The sequence below is a fragment of the Sceloporus occidentalis genome, unplaced genomic scaffold (genome assembly GCF_023333645.1).
Source record: "Sceloporus occidentalis isolate IW3139 unplaced genomic scaffold, rSceOcc1.0.p SCAF_17, whole genome shotgun sequence".
NCBI classification, from domain to species: Eukaryota; Metazoa; Chordata; class Lepidosauria; order Squamata; family Phrynosomatidae; genus Sceloporus; species Sceloporus occidentalis.
This window is the reverse complement of record NW_028316997.1, coordinates 11,026,303-11,042,631: the sequence shown is the minus strand read 5'-3', so window position 1 is coordinate 11,042,631 and position 16,329 is coordinate 11,026,303. Positions and strand designations below refer to the sequence as shown.

The 16,329-nt window shown below is 39.8% G+C and overlaps 1 protein-coding gene across 2 annotated transcripts in view; it reads right to left on the bottom strand.

Annotated features, from left to right (window-relative positions):
* Window positions 1–607: 607 nt before the first annotated feature.
* LOC149302838 (mitogen-activated protein kinase 12-like) overlaps window positions 608–16,329 on the bottom strand; it is a 29,671-nt gene continuing 13,949 nt past the window's right edge. The window contains exons 5-12 of one of the 2 annotated variants that reach the window (XM_089482026.1): window positions 15,826–15,855; window positions 13,006–13,053; window positions 10,883–10,997; window positions 7,079–7,150; window positions 3,008–3,087; window positions 2,381–2,459; window positions 923–1,096; window positions 608–675 (exon numbers count right to left, since the gene is read on the bottom strand). In XM_089482026.1, coding sequence (XP_089338152.1) covers window positions 608–675; window positions 923–1,096; window positions 2,381–2,459; window positions 3,008–3,087; window positions 7,079–7,150; window positions 10,883–10,997; window positions 13,006–13,053; window positions 15,826–15,855 — 666 coding nt within the window. The remainder of the gene's footprint in view (window positions 676–922; window positions 1,097–2,380; window positions 2,460–3,007; window positions 3,088–7,078; window positions 7,151–10,882; window positions 10,998–13,005; window positions 13,054–15,825; window positions 15,856–16,329) is intronic. The other variant, XM_089482027.1, reaches the window with a different exon arrangement.

Below are 16,329 nucleotides of genomic sequence, written 5' to 3'. Positions count from 1 at the left end.
GTTTTGTGTGTGCGTTACCACAGTTTTCAAATTGCCCTGGATGACTGCCCAATGTGGAGGGCAAAAAGCTTGACTGGTTTAATACAGGTTAAGATGCACTTTGGGACTGGTTGATCACCACCACCACCACCACCACCATGCCCGTTCTTGTGTGTATTATTAACCCTTTGATAAAAAGGCTTCCCACTGCCACTAAAAAAATCTCAAACCCCACATATATAAAACAGCCAACAAAGCCAAATCGACTCTAGTTCTATAACCGGGTTTTAACCTAACTAGCTCCTCTCCAGCCCCCAGACATTGGATTTTAACAGGTCAAGTTAAATTGTAGTAGAGTACTAAATATATGTATAGTATGCTTCTATTCCTACCCTTAGTTTTGGTTCACTTATCATTAAAACTATCTGCACATTATTTACACAAACTGCAGCAGTAGGCTTACATTCAAGCTAGACAAAATCCCTGCTGAAGCAACACACAAAAAGGCACTAAATCCCCAACGGATGCACACAAATGACACAAATGATTCTTAAGACATGAGATGATATAGATTACATCCAGTTTCAAGTCCAATAATTCATATGCGGCTGTTATACAGCTCGGACAGTTATACTGATGTTTCTTTTGACTCACTGATGAGCGATTTGAAGGTAGAAAGCTCCTTATATGTGAGACCTGGGGAAGAAAAACAAAGTCAAATATACTACTTACTCCTTTAGTAAAACTGCTACGAACAAACTGTGAAACATGACGTGACTGAAGACATCACACACCCTTAGGGAATCAGACTCTTTTTTGGTGGTAGTTAGAGTAGGGTCACAGCACCTCACTTCCAATACTTCAATGTCAATGTCAGTGTAAAGGCCATACAAGAGGTCTATTTAGAAATCTGTCTGAATTATGTCCCTGCTCAGAGACTTACGTTTCCATTCTTCAAGGGGAAGTTCGAGATTGTCACACGAGTCATCATATGGGTCAGCTTCTGTCTCATCATCCACATCATGGAACTGCTCAAAGTAAGGATGGCTTAGAGCCTCGGTCGCAGTTATCCTCTTTTCTGGATCGAGTACAAGCATCTTCTCCAAAATGTTCACAGCTTGGTAGAGGGAGAAAAATCAGAAATGCAAATGTCACCTCATTAACTGCTGTGATGATCATATTTATGACTCTTAGGCTAGGTTTCCACTTGGGTTTTTGTCCTGCGTTTTTTTTCTTGATGAAAAACGCCAAGAAAACTGCCACTGCATTTTTCTGCGTTTTGGCGTTTTTTTCTGGCGTTTTAGCCTTTCTGTGGAAATTGCTTTTTTTGACCTTAGGCAGTTTTTCCAGCCTTTACAAGTTAGAAGTTTCACCCAGCTAAAAGGGATTAGGATAAATGGCAAGTATCTGCCCCCGATGTCATTTACTTGGTAGACCCCTTTGTCTCTTTTCTGTGGTTTGTAAGGCCTGCTTTATTCCGAATGTCTGCTCCTCTAGGAAGATTGGCCCCAAATGATGGTGCAAATTGTTTGCTGTTGCTTTTGGCACGCAGGATCCAGTTGATGCGTCGCGTATGTTTGTTTTTAATGGCATGTTTGTTCCAAATGGTGTAGAATTCAATATGAACTTTGTTTTGTGTGAAACTGTTTGTTTCCAGCCTATTTCTCGTAGGACACACAGATACTGGGTCCATCCTCTGCATTGTAACTGTGGAAAAAACGCCATAAAAAACGCCAAGGCAATAAACCCACATGGCTTTTTCATGGCGTTTTTTCTCTCCCATAGACTTCTATTGGAGAAAAACGCCAAGATTTCCTTGCAAAAAACGCCAGAGTGTCAACATGCTGCGATTTTGAAAAACTGCCACAGAGCCCAAAAAAGCAGAAAAACGCCAAAGAGGACTGAAAAAACGCCAAACAAAAAAACGCCAAGTGGATATGGCATTCTGCGATTTCCTATTGAAGAACAGCTAACATCTGGCTGCTGCGTTTTTTTACTAAAAAAACGCCAGGTGGCGCTATTGGCGTTTTTATGGGCGTTTTTAGCTAAAAAAAACCAAGTGGAAACCTAGCCTTATGGTATCAGAGTGTTTGTTATTTGCAGGTGACAAACATTAAATACAGAAACCACTCTCCCACAAATGCAAAAATTAACTGGTACTATACTGTAAAAAAGAATAACAGTCGCTAAATAATAATCAACAATGGGTGGAATAAGAATTACAGTCAGATCATATATCTCAAAATCCAAGAAAAAGCATTTAAAAAGTTTAAGAAAGGAAAAAAGAAAATGAAACAAAGCCACAAGGTGCTATAAATCAGGGAAGCAGCTATTTGTGACGTACAAGCCGATTATCACATAGTCCCAGATACCCCGAGGACAGATGTAAGTAGAATATTACCCAGAGGGTTCGCATATCTCAGCAATGCTCCAAAGTCTTTCTTCTGTACCTTCGGGAGACTTTTTATGTAGCTTTTGGCCTAGAAAATTTAATTATTCATATTGTTACACGTTACACGTAGCTTATCATTTAAATGCTAGCAGATATAAGAGGAGACAGAAATTTGTACCCATCTGCCCGGTTGAATAGTTTAGATAAAACAAATTAACATTCGTTTTTTGTAAGCGACTTATACAATATACAATTCACGTGATAGATCACACAATATTTTTTAGATCATCCTGCCTTTTTTCTTGTTTGTTATAGAACAAAACTGTCAATTAAAAAAAATAAATAATCTATTTGCTGATATATATACACATTTTAACACAAAAGAATCCTACCGCACCTTTCATCGTGTTATAGATACTTTGGTGTATATTAGGATCTCATCCTCAAAACAGGGAAACTCCAATAAAGTTGTATACCATATATGAAAAGAGTTCTGCACAAGCCCTTATATTTAAAAAAATATATAGTTTTATTATACAAAAAATTTTATTTAAAAACACATACAATATTTCATAATTTAGACAACACACATTTGTATATAAAAATGCCTCAAAAATAAAAACGGTAACAACTTACTTCAGGGCTTTGGAGCTTTTGAACAAAATCTTGAGTTGGCGTTCCTGTCACTTTCATTATTTCAGTAAGCTGGTCCAGATCTGAAGAACTAGTTAAAACTTATAACTCGGATTAGGTTCAGCCTTTTTTTGGTGGTCCATAAAACCTTAGACATAGCATATTTTGAAGAACACAATTGATGCCAAATTCCAGATTGTATAAGCTTTTCCCCTTCTTCAAATACTGATATTTACTTCAAATATTCTATAACAATCTAAGGAAAGGAATTTTGGGGTCGTTTTTTTTTTTTTTTTTTGCTTATATCCTTATATAAAAGGAACTTTTACTTCCCGATACCTTTTGCAAGACATCGAAGCCTGAATTTTTAACAGGAAACGTTAAGCATTTTTGAAGGCTAATCTAGTTATTTGTAATCTGTTCTATTAAATTAAAAAAAAAAAAAAGTAATTTTCTCAGTCCCCCTGCTTAGCCCCCTCCATTTTAAGGTCATAACATTTGTTTTAGAAGAGGTATTATCTTCTGATCTTTTATAATCCCTTAATATACACCCTCTCGTTAAAAGGACATCATACACCAGGTAATGTATTGGCAGTTACCCATAATGTAGTATTAGAACATGGCATTAACACATGCTATTAGAACATGGCAATTACCTTTGGTTTTTTCTCATAGGCCGCCTGCCTTTAAGTCCTTCGAGGTCATTACTCACAATAACCCGCCAGTAATTTTGTCAGTAAAGTAATATTCAATCTATAATTTGCTTTAGGGATTTTATGTTCAAAATACATACATTCAATTGAGTTTGCTATTTGAGTGCAACCTTAAAACCTATACATACAGCATCAACCATTTCAGTCTAGTCCATAATCTGTGAAGATTTTTTTTAGTTTAGCAATAGCTGCCTTTTGGTTTCTTCTTTCACAAACAAATTATTGTTAATCACAATGCAATGGTGCAGAGCCGGCCCAAGGCAAAATGCCTTCCTCTCCCTCCGTCCCTGCCGCCCCCCCCTTATCTACCCTTCCTCCGTCCCTGCCACCCCCCCTTGTACTTACCTTTCAGCAGTCCTGCGGCGAGTCTCCCTGTTCGGTCTCGGTGCCGGCTTGTAATGCTGAGCGCCGGAAATCTTCCGGCACTCAGCATTACAAGCCGGCACCGAGACCGAACAGGGAGACTCGCCGCAGAGGAGAGAGAGAGAGGGGCGCCGAGCGGGTACTGACAGCTTGGTAAGCGAAAACCACTCGGCGCCCCTTTCTCTCTCTTTCACTAAAAAAAAAAAAAAAAAAAAAAAGAGGAGGGCTTGGGGCGGCAAAGTTTCGCCCCTTCAAAAGTGCCGCCTGGAGCGGTTGCCCCACTCAGCTCCATTGTCGGGCCGGCCCTGCAATGGTGTCACGGGTAAACAATGTACACTGCCTGCCCGTGCAAGGCTCTACAGCAACGTTATAGAACACCCGAGAAAAAACAGGGTTGCCAGGCAGCGCCTAACGAATCCGTATTCCTTGTTGAATGAGAGTTTATTTTATATTGTTTTTGGTTTAGTGAAAACGATATTTATGAAGTGACACCTAGTGGCAACCGTGGCTTTTTGTGTACAATACTTCATAAGAAAGTGTTTTATGTGTAACTAAGCACACATAGTTTAGAGCTGCTACCAGACAGCGAATGTCCTGTTTTACCTGCATGCAACACGTGTGTTTCGTGGCTTCTTAACTGTAGGCTTTGGCCACTTAGTTTTAAGACACATGCTAGGCTAGGTACTCCTTTCCTGGCCATTTCACTATACACGTTCACCAATTTACTTACACATATTCACTTCCCATGCTCATCATTCAACACAATTCCCTGTCCTTCAGGTCCAATAACATCCCCATATATCCATTTAAGTATCATGCCCAACTATCACAGCACATTCTACGTTCTTTGTCTTCTCTCGCATGTCTGGGTTCCTCTGTTGCCTCCTCATCCCCCATGCTTGCTCACCGACCCTCCCAGTGTCACAACATGGTCCAGTGTTATAGACTCAACAGGAGTGTGCCTATAGCCCCTACCTAGAACTTGCACACTGGACCCATGAAGGCCACCATGCCATGTATGATGGAGCTTGAGCTGGATAAGTAAACATATTTGACTTAAACGCCAACACAGAGCACCTTGTAGATTGTGAGCCAGTTAAGGAATATATCTACTGAAGCAGACAGCAGCAAGCAGTCAGGGGAATATATAAAAGCCTGGCATCTATGTTTAGGGCTCACTGCGATCAGTCTGTTCTGGCTATAATTAGGAACATTTTGCTGGTGGAATAACTCCTAATAAGCATGCTCGTGATGATGACTGGGTTCACAGTTTTTTTTTTTTTTTTTTGGGAGGACACATGATATACAAGGTGTAACAGCATCATAATATAGGGATGCCAGATTAAGAGAAAGTATCTCCTCCTGTATCCATCGCGGGTGTGGACAACGCTAGTGCTTATATAGGTTAATTGTCCTTTGGTACCAGTTTATACCTACTGACCTGAGAAACCACAAAACTTTGTTCAGAAATTATATTCTGTGTTTAAGTATAGAAATTACCATATAGGAACTATCTTCTCTGGAGTGCACAGAAGATGAATGTTAATAACCATTGTTATTCTACTCCTGACATCCAATGCAGAGTCACAACTCAAAAGGGACTCTGCAGCCATCATATGTACTTTAATGCATTTGATAGCCAAGAGGTCCTTGCAAAAGCATCGGAGGTTTGGCTAAACACATCTTCCGACACAGGATATATCAATTGACGACAAGCTCCAATACTGGCTTGGCATACACTGCACAGGATGACCAACAAGATACAAATGGTAGGGAATCTGCTGCCACTTACCAATAAAATAACACTTAGATATTTTGATGGCAATTAATACACGTTTGGATTATTTACAAATGTGAATGCAGTCACTAAAGGCATACTATTTTTCATATCCACAATAGAAAATGACACCATACAAAATTCTCTTAATCTAGGTATATAATTAAAGTAAGGGATGTTCAGTAGTGTTTCTGTAGTTTGCCTGTTACATCTGTTGTAAAAAAAAAACCCACAGAATATATATATATATTGTGGATTTTGGATTGCCCAACATTTCTGCTTGATAAAATCATGAGCCTGCAAAATCGATACACATTACTGTAAACAGCTACTATTATAGCATGAGATATGCGCTACTACTACAGGAATTCAATTTACTGTATACAACGCCATAGGGATGGCTAATTTCAGCAACATATAAATATTAATTGCCAGCTTGGAACATTGATCTCTGAAGTAACTTTTAAAGCCTTTTCAGAATGAGGGAACATACCTAATGTTTAGTTTTTAATAACTGCGATATGGATGCCTGTGAGAGCTAAACTAATAGATAATGTTAGATCCATTACAGGGCACTGTAACATCTGCAGCCTGTAACTGTACTCTATAAGTGCATGCTTCTTAAGCACTTCAGGATGTGCATGTTCATTAACCTGCATAAGCCTAGCTCTAAACATCAAATGCTTAAGCTATAACCTACAAAATATCCCATATCCATCTCCATTAATCGACTCTTGTGCAACACTGTTTCAAGCTACTTCTATACCAGAGCTCCTTAGATTTCCAGTATTGGCATCTTATGTATGTGTCTGTCTATAGGTTCTTGTGATTTTAAAGAATGAGAAAGAGCTAAATCACGTCAGAACTTTTTCCACCTTTAATGTGACCTATAATGTGAACAATGCAATTGCAAAACAAACTGAAATCTCGGGGGGGGGCTTCATTTAAAAAAACCTCACAATAACCTGGTTGCATAAGTGTGCACACCCCGTATATACAAATACCTCAGTGCCTTGCCATTTTAATATTGAATGTGTTATATATAAATTATCCAATGGAAGTGACCAAAACTGCTGAGGTGTGACATTCCACAACACAAGAGCAGCTTTGCCTTACCCTAAAGTCTGTGAGCTACTCGCCTACGACTTATGGTTTGGTGCATAAAGACAACTAGGCCAAAAAAGCAAAGCCAAAAGAAACATGTGAGAGACAAAAGGATACGGTCATTTCCCTTGAACAGTGGTCTTCCGGTGTACATCTCCGCCATTATACATCCAACAGACCAGATGTCAACTAAAGAAAAAAAAAAAAATCACATTCATAAGGTTTGTACCAGCAAATGTCCAAATGCTATAAACCACACTGACAAACTAAATCTTCTTTGTAAATAAAAATCCTCTTGTTTTGAAATCTGTTTAACCCCTTAATGACAAAGCCTGTACATGTACGGGCTCAAAATGCATTGTTTTCAATGGGTTTTGGGACTGCCCATTGTCCTTAACCCCTTCATTCCCCCATAGACGTACCGGGACGTCCAAAAAACGCCCACAATGAAACCCCTATGGACGTCCCGGTACGTCCAGCCCTTCGTGCAGCGTCAGGGACACGTTGTTGGACAGCCTGGACTCCCCCCTGGGAGCAGAAGCCGGCATCGGTAAGCTGTTACAGTTGAAAGTGCCTGAACGCGCAGTTGCAAACGCGCGATCGGGCATTCCCTTCCGGGTTGCGTCACTGCTGACGTAACCCGGAAGGTCATCAGAGGACAGGATATCCCCTCCAGTGAGGCACAGAGACGCTGAGATCACAGTGTGATCGGTGCAGGGGGATTGCGGGAAGGGGAGTGAGAAACCATCTCTCTCACTCCCCCTCCCGTCCTGAAACGGAAAAGCTGAAAAAAAAAAAAAGTTAATTTATTTAAAAAATATTAAATAAATCATTAAAATAATAATATAAATACAAAAAAAAATTATAATGTGAGCTGTGATGTCATTGTGACATCACTGGCATGTTCAGGAGGTCTCTAGGAGGACCTCTAACCATTTCTGTGTAAAAATAATATATAAAAAATAAAAAAAAAATGTAAAAAAAATTAAAAATATAAAAAAAATAAAAAAATTATTAAAAAACCTTACTTCCCATTGCCCTAGCATAACATCTAGCCAGTATAACCCTTCTGCCCCCGTTCACAACCCCCAAACCCGTTAAGCCATAGGCATAAAAATTATACAAAATTGTACACCTTATAGTATGCTCCCTGGTGCTGGGAAAGTCTGGAAAATCTATATAAATTAGGTATTTCTGAAATCAGGACACCTGAATTATTAAACTTGGAGGGGATTTTCCATCACTTTACCTAAGTTTGTGAGGATTCAGAGGGAAAATGTTTTTTTTTCTAATCTTCGCTAGTTTTTACTAAATTTCTCATTCTAAATTTTCAGCTAATCATCCAACTATGGTATCAAACGAAAGCTCTATCTCTCCTTGAAAAAACAATATATAGTTTATATGGGTACACTATTCACAGGAAAAGAGAATCATCGCTAAACCGACATACCCCAAAAATGGCAAAATTGCTCCGGGCTTTGAGGTACCAAAAACCCCTGGGATTGAAGGGGTTAAGGGGATAACCAGTGGAAATAACCCATGTTTACCCCATGTGACAAAAGGGCAGATGGCTATGGAGGAAATACAAGGTCCAAACACACACACACAGGTTGGAAATCTCTCAGTAGGCGGCTTTATGAGCTAGCAGGTTTTTAAAAATATTTGATTACATATCAATTGGCCAATAATCATTTTTGATTTCTCACAATCTTTGCATTGGTTGAGATCTAGATATGGTGGAATTTGACAAAATTATACCGTATATTAACAAAAAAAACATTCTTTGTGAGTGTGCCAGAAACTCATGGACATAGCCCATGAGATAGTTATTTGGTGTTGATCCAAGGGTAATCACATTTTTGCTTATTTTGTGCGAATGCATCTATTTTAAAAGAAACATTATTTTAGATTTAGAGTGATTAGCTTAAAAACTACGATTAAGATGATTTATGGTTATGTGAATATCAACTTGTACGGTCCCATTTTCCTTGTGTTTCGGGCTGTTAATTTCATTATTGATGGAGGATAGCTGCATCCGCCTCTCTTCAGTACTGTATCACCTAAGAACTCCTTGCTTATACGTTTGTATTATTCACAGTTGTCAACGCCATTTCAATCCTCTTGTGAAATATAGGAGCGCACTTGTTCATGTGCACTCAAGATCTTCTCACAGCAGAGTTCAGGAACCAGAACAAAGAACCCCTGTGCAGAACACCTTATTACTTGACATTCTTTTAGTAGGAGTGAGCGCACAGCAGCAGTTGGAAGCACGTTCTTCATGAACAGCCCGTTATCGTATAAATAAAGAGACTGTGTACCCACAGGAGCGCTGTATGAGCCGGGAATGAATGCCGCCGATGCCTACAGTAACAATAACTATTGTGCTGTTTACAGCACAAACCAAAGGGCCCCATGCAGATATTTAATTTATTCAAACCTTTACACCACACCTGGTTATTGCACTCCATACCCCGTAATATATCGAACACAATAAAGCTTTTTAGAGAGGGATTTCTATTTTGTTTTACACCACTCATATTTTTAGTCATACCGACTGTGTGTTCAATACCCGGCATTATTCAAAGGTTATACACATTACGCCCACTTTATAACATCAGAATCCTTTTATTTAATGAAAATACTAACATTATCTGCTTTGTGCTTCAAAATAAAAATGTTACAAACTGTAAAAAGTTAGCAAAAGACAAAATAGCATCAGTAGCCTCAAAACAATACTAATACCGTATTTGCTCGATTATAAGACGACCCCCCAAAATCTAAATATTAATTTAGGAAAAAAACAAAAAGCCTGAATATAAGACTACCCTATAGAAAAAAAAAGTTTTACTAGTAAATATTAATGCATGTAAACAATTTTTTCATATCTAATTAAAGCTATGATTGAGAAAACCAATTTTTAATTTCCTTTTATTTGCCAACCTGCCCCCCCAGTTATGCACATCTGCCCCCAGAAATGCCTTATACCCCCTATTTGCCAGTCTGCCCCATGATGTGCATGGGGCAGAGTGGCATATAGGGGGTTAAAAGGCATTTCTGGAGGTATATATATATAAAACTGCTAACAGCAATCACACTCCTATCAAGCCAAGGCAGCCAGTACATGCTGGAACTGGGGATGATATGAGTGTGAGTACAGCCTCCCTATGCCATGCTACCACCACCACCCACCTTACACATCCATGCTATCTCACACACACTCATTCACAAACATTTAAATACTCATTCATTCCATTAATCACACATACATCACAAAAACCCTCCCCCACCCCCTTACCTGAACTGCAGATCTCTCACTCGCAGACTTCTGCAGGGGCCCGGCTGTGTGAGCAACTTCTCTGGCCCCGCCCCCAGAGGAAGGAGGGGGGGAGGTAGCGTTATGTGACACTCTACTAGCTTCCTGTTCTCCTGCTGCTAGAAGAGACGCTGCTCGCGACCAAAGCACCGGTAAGCAGCCTGGCAACCTAATCAAGGTCTGATTAGAAGACGCCCTCGATTATAAGACGAGGGGTATTTTTCAGAGCATTTGCTCTGAAAAAAACCTCGTCTTATAATCGAGCAAATACGGTACTAGCGAAAACTGTTCTGGGTTCAGATATAGATCTATATATCTATAAATGTTCCTCAAGGGCAAGCAACCTACCACGGTTTAAAGAACACTAGTCATATATATGACAGGGCTTAGCGTAGAAAAGCAAAAGGGAATTTTTTTCTGCACACTGTGTATAGACCCACAGAGGGTACTTTAGCCTTAAACCAGCACATTTACCGCTATTTAAGGTAAAATATGAGTATCTGCTTCAGACTTGTCAGCTATTACAAATGTAAAATGCAATTTTCACAGGACCCTCCAGGATTTGCACACATCTTGTCATTATTAATTAATCAGATGTATAACCTTACCTGTCTGTGTGTAGTGCATCCAATTGAGAATAACCTCAGGTGCCCTGTACCATCTGGTTACCACGTAACCCGTCATTTCACTGTCTGCATGCCTCGCCAGGCCAAAATCCAGGATCTGTAAGATAATCAGAACAGAAATATTGGAGGTATGAACTTTATTTTAAAACATGGAAAGAAAAAAAAAAGGAACAGCTGCTCAGTGAAAGTGATGGAGTGATAGACATAAATCATTCCTGAATATATCATGATATAGGACTGATAAAGGTGTCAGTCTGCATCTAGAAAAATGGTTCATATCTCCCATCAAATTCGATGTTTCTGAGTGAGTATCCACTGATGTGACATTGCGTGGTTACGTGATGTGTACAATATAAATGACATTTCACAAAACATTGTGTGCGGTTACCATGGAATCAAGTCGGCTTTTAATGGCAAGGCCAGCAACACGCAGTATCTTAAAGGGACAGTCTCATATCCCAGACACCCCCGCTATGCTCTGTGTGAGCACTTTAACCAAAACAGAAAAAAATAAAAGTAGTTACCTGACGCAGAATTTGCTACATTTTGTTTAGACGACAGTGCGAGTGTGTAAAGTCTTCATGGATTTCAATGGTAGCACTTTCATGTCACTGATTGACATCTTAAGAAGCCAATCAGTGGCAGGAAAGTGCAACTATTGAAATCAATGAGAAGACCTTACCCGTGCGCACTGGGGTCTAACCAAACCCCTGTAGATAGCATTCACAGAGCTAGTGCTGGATCTGACTGGAGGACAATACGTTGCATGCAAGCAGATACATTCAGCCAAAAAGCACTTCTTGTGCATATGCAATAGGGGGTCTCAGACCCATGCAAGTGTCTTGGAAAGGGGGCACTAGAGCTAGGAGGTGATGAGAATATTTTATACCGGTAAGCAGGATATGTGTTCCTACAAGCCAAGCAGCAGGGGAAATGTATACACAAGAATGATGGCTAATCTTTCCACACATTTGCAAGGAGGCAAGAAAAAAGTGAATTTAAAAAGGTCCCCTCTGTTAATATGTATGGGTTGCCTCTTTAATCCAAAGATTGACATAATTGATCCAAGTCCTTTGTAGCATTAGGTTTGTGTGTCCTCAATCCCTCCTTCCCTGATTAGAACTATTGGAAGAGGCAGTTAATTTTAGCATCCCTAAATTGCTCATGGGTCTAGAGCTACATGTTGAACAGCACCCCCAGACAGCTATTGTCCCCAGAGGGAAAGAGATGCAGCAATGGGAGCAGATATGTTGCTAAGCAACAGAAATAGCAAGGACAGAGCAGCTCTTCACAAAGTGGGGCATACCAGGTAGGAATTAAAAAGTGACACTCGACAGAGACAAGCCATTAGGAAGCAGCGCACAGCTGGGTAACGCAGGCATGGAGAGTGCTTCTGAGGGCCTGGAGAAATGGGATGCATTCTCGGTGCCAATGAGCAGACAACACAGCAGAGTCTCTCATTCACTGGTCATTTCTACCCTTTTAAAGCTGCAGTACATTTTTTTTTTCCCCCCATTTTGCTGCACAAACCCTCCTTTGTTACTTGCAATCGGGAGCTACAACTCAGCACAACGGGCAGAGACCAAACTGCATGTGGGAGACATATTTAAGAAACCCAAAAGGGAAACTTTAGCAGTCTGTAAGACTTTAATCTATGAGCCCTTCTTTCACGATGGTCATTAAAATCGGACAGGAGGAGTTTAGACGTGTCACTGCTCAGTAACACGCATGCACTTGTATCCGAGTCAAACGTTGTTGTCACTAAATCTTTACAGGGCTTCAACTACATTTGCCAAAAACAAAAAAAAAACAAAAAAAAAAGGACTAATTCTTTAATCAAGGAAAATTTGTCTCATACATATTTTTTAGAGAAAGACGTAACTGGACACAAACAGGCGCTCATAGGATGTTGCCAAAGAAGATACATTTCTGGGTTTTTTTTGCATTGAAACCATCAGAAGAAACAATGCCAACTCTGCAAGGTTTATTTGCTTAACGTATTATATAAAACACTCATTGCGCTTTGCCAGTAGAACAGCACCTGTAGAGCTCTGCCCGGATAAAGCCGCCGATGTAAGTTTTAGATCACTATAATTTAATATTACCTTTAATTCACAGTCTTCATTTACAGCGAGGTTACCAGGCTTCAAGTCCTAAGGGTAAGGGATAATTGTTAATACGCATACTCGGGTTATATATGACTGACACACTAAAATACCCACTGACACTGGATACAATATAAAGGGAAGGATAAAAGTATTAACGCAATCACATTAAAGCTTCTGCGTTTCTCATTAGGGGTGTGTTTGATGCAGACTGTAAACACTGCACTGCATGTTAGAACATTTCTACACACAAGTGACATTGGCAGCTCTCTAGGTACCATACAGAGGCGAGGGCAGAGGGCAAATGTTAGTGTGCTACATTTAAAGGGGTGTTCTACATTTCTATCTGTAACTAAATTACATCTCTAAAGACCTATACAGAAATATATAGATATGTGGAAAAAAAAAAATCATACAAGGGACCCGAAGCACAGATTGGAACACTAAATAATGTTATTCCATTGAAAAGCGTGCAGGGAGCTGTCACTATTAGGTTTATGAGTGCATTTAGTCTTCACTGGGCAATAAGATGAACCTCTGCCTTAATCCACTACGTCGCTGCACATCGTTCAAACACCACACATAAACCTTTGTGTTATGGAAGTCGTGCACACTCAAATCATGCAAATCAATACTTACCTACACAACCGCGATCAATGCACCTTCCCAAAGGTTAACTTTACCTTGCGTTATGAAAAATAGGCAATTGGGTTTGTAGTGCGATAGCCTACGGATGAGCCCAACAGGCACATCTCATCTAAATATACACAACATCCTTTTTGTAAAATATTATTTAGTGTAGCTTTGCCAAAATTACTCGTTTTGCTTGTTATACTACTCCTGCCAATAGCCTGCTAATTAAGAGTCTTGTCCAAGCCACCTACTGAAAAGCACAACTTCTCCTCTGCGTTGAATTCACACAGAAGTCAATGAGTTGCTTGCTATAGGTATATTACCGTATTTGCTCGATTATAAGACGACCCCCCAAAATCAAAATATTAATTTAGGAAAAAAACAAAAAGCCTGAATATAAGACTGCCCTATAGGAAAAAAGTTTTACTAGTAAATATTAATTCATGTAAACTATTTTTTCTTATTTAATAAAAGCTATGGTTGAGAAAAATATATATATATATAATTTCCTTTTATTTGCCAACCTGCCCCCCCAGTTATGCACATCTGCCCCCAGGCTTGCCACTCTCCCCCCAGAAATGCCTTATACCCCCCTATTTGCCACTCTGCCCCATGATGTGCCTTTTAACCCTCTATATGCCACTCTGCCCCCAGAAATGTCTTATAACCTCTTATATGCCACTGTGCCCCATGATATGCCTTGTAACCCCCTATATGCCCCTCTGCCCCATGATATGCCTTATACCCCTATATGCCACTCTGGCATATAGGGGGTTAAAAGGCATATCATGGGGCTGAGTGGCATATAGGGGGTTAAAATGCATTTCTGGAGGTATATATATATATATGCTAACAGCAATCACACTACTATCAAGCCAAGGCAGCCAGTACATGCTGGAACCTGGGGATGATAGTAGTGTGATTACAGCCTCCCTATGCCATGCTACCACCACCCCCTTACACATCCATGCTATCACACACACACATTCACAAACATTTAAATACTCATTCATTCCATTAATCACACACACTCAAAAACCCTCCCCCACCCCCTTACCTGCACTGCAGATCTACCACTCGCAGACTTCTGCAGGGGCCCAGCTGTGCGAGCAACTTCTCTGGCCCCGCCCCCAGAGGAAGGAGGGGGGAGGTAGAGTTATGTGAGGACTGTGCTAGCTTCCTGTTCTCCTGCTGCTACCAAAGCCCGGTAAGCAGCAGGCCCCAGCAGAATGAGGTCTGATTAGAAGACAACCTCGATTATAAGACGAGGGGTATTTTTCAGAGCATTTGCTCTGGAAAAAACCTCGTCTTATAATCGAGCAAATACGGTACTTCACACTTTTAATTGTTTACAGCAATGTAGTTACATAATATTTTCTCCCTTTATTTTTTTTTTTTTTAGCAACGTCTAAAGTGAAGAACATTCCCGGTGTAACAGTAGTCACAAAATTAACAATTAAAAAAAGAATATACTTGAAGCGGCCTGAACTTGAATTGTATGGATGTGAGATCAGGTTTCAGCTTAACCCCTGCGGGATGTGGTTTAATCTCCAACCAAAGCTAGTTAAAAACGCTTCTTTCCCCTCTGGCAGTCTTTAATGACATCGCAATCTCTGTATGCTGAGAGGAAGCTGCCGTGGCTGCTGCACTCGCTGGCTCTTCAATGGTTTATGCTGAGCTACAGCTGCGTTTTCCACTTATGAATAGAATGCCTATTATTGTAACAACAGTCTTTCTATACTATGCGTACCTTATGTACAAGCAAATTACCCTAAAACATAGTGTGTGTGGTTTTTTTGCTGAAACACCCGTATCTTGATTTCACCCAAAGTACAAGCCAACACCCTTTGATATACAGATATAGCTGTCCATTAGGTAAACCACAAACCTAACACTAATGGTTCGATTTGGTTTGAGAACCACTGCCCTAGCAGTATGGCATTATAAGCTGGTGGAGATGCTGATGCTACCTACACTGTCAAATTGCTGCTAGTGTCAAATTATTTCAAGCCAAATGGATACACCCGAAAAGCAAGAGCTCCGCACGTATAATAATAATGGATTCATTTGTAGAACTAAAATCCTTTTTACACCTTTATGTATATCTGTGGGAACTTCACCTGTGCTATATTAAAATTGGAGAACTGTTTAATCAGTGGCAACTCAATAGCAGAAGTGGTTACTTACCCTATGGATTATGCCGGCTGAATGAATGTACTGCAATTTAAAAAGGAAATGTTAACAAAGCCGCCTTAATTTAAACACAATCATAGCAGTACCATTTAAACAGGAGTAAACAAACATATCACATAATAATACACTGCACAGTACATGTCTACCTCTATAAAAAGGTGTTGGAACCCATAGCCGGTTTCCAATATGTTAGCCAGTGAAAGCATCAAATTTATCAACAGATGGTAACTTTTGAATTTGGATGGCAATATGTTAACACTTCTTGAACACCGGTTAAATAATTTAAGATAAGAATTATATAGCTGGTATGTTTTACACCTTAGCAAACCATCCCTTATCTTAATACTTCATCTGCTGTGTTTGGCCAAGATGATGCTGGCAATTATGACCTGTAATTGACCTTGAGATGGACAACAGACCACAGAAACTGGTCAATATGCAATTTTTAAAGCAATCTTACCGAAGCTGGAGTTTTATAGATATTCTGGAATCATTACG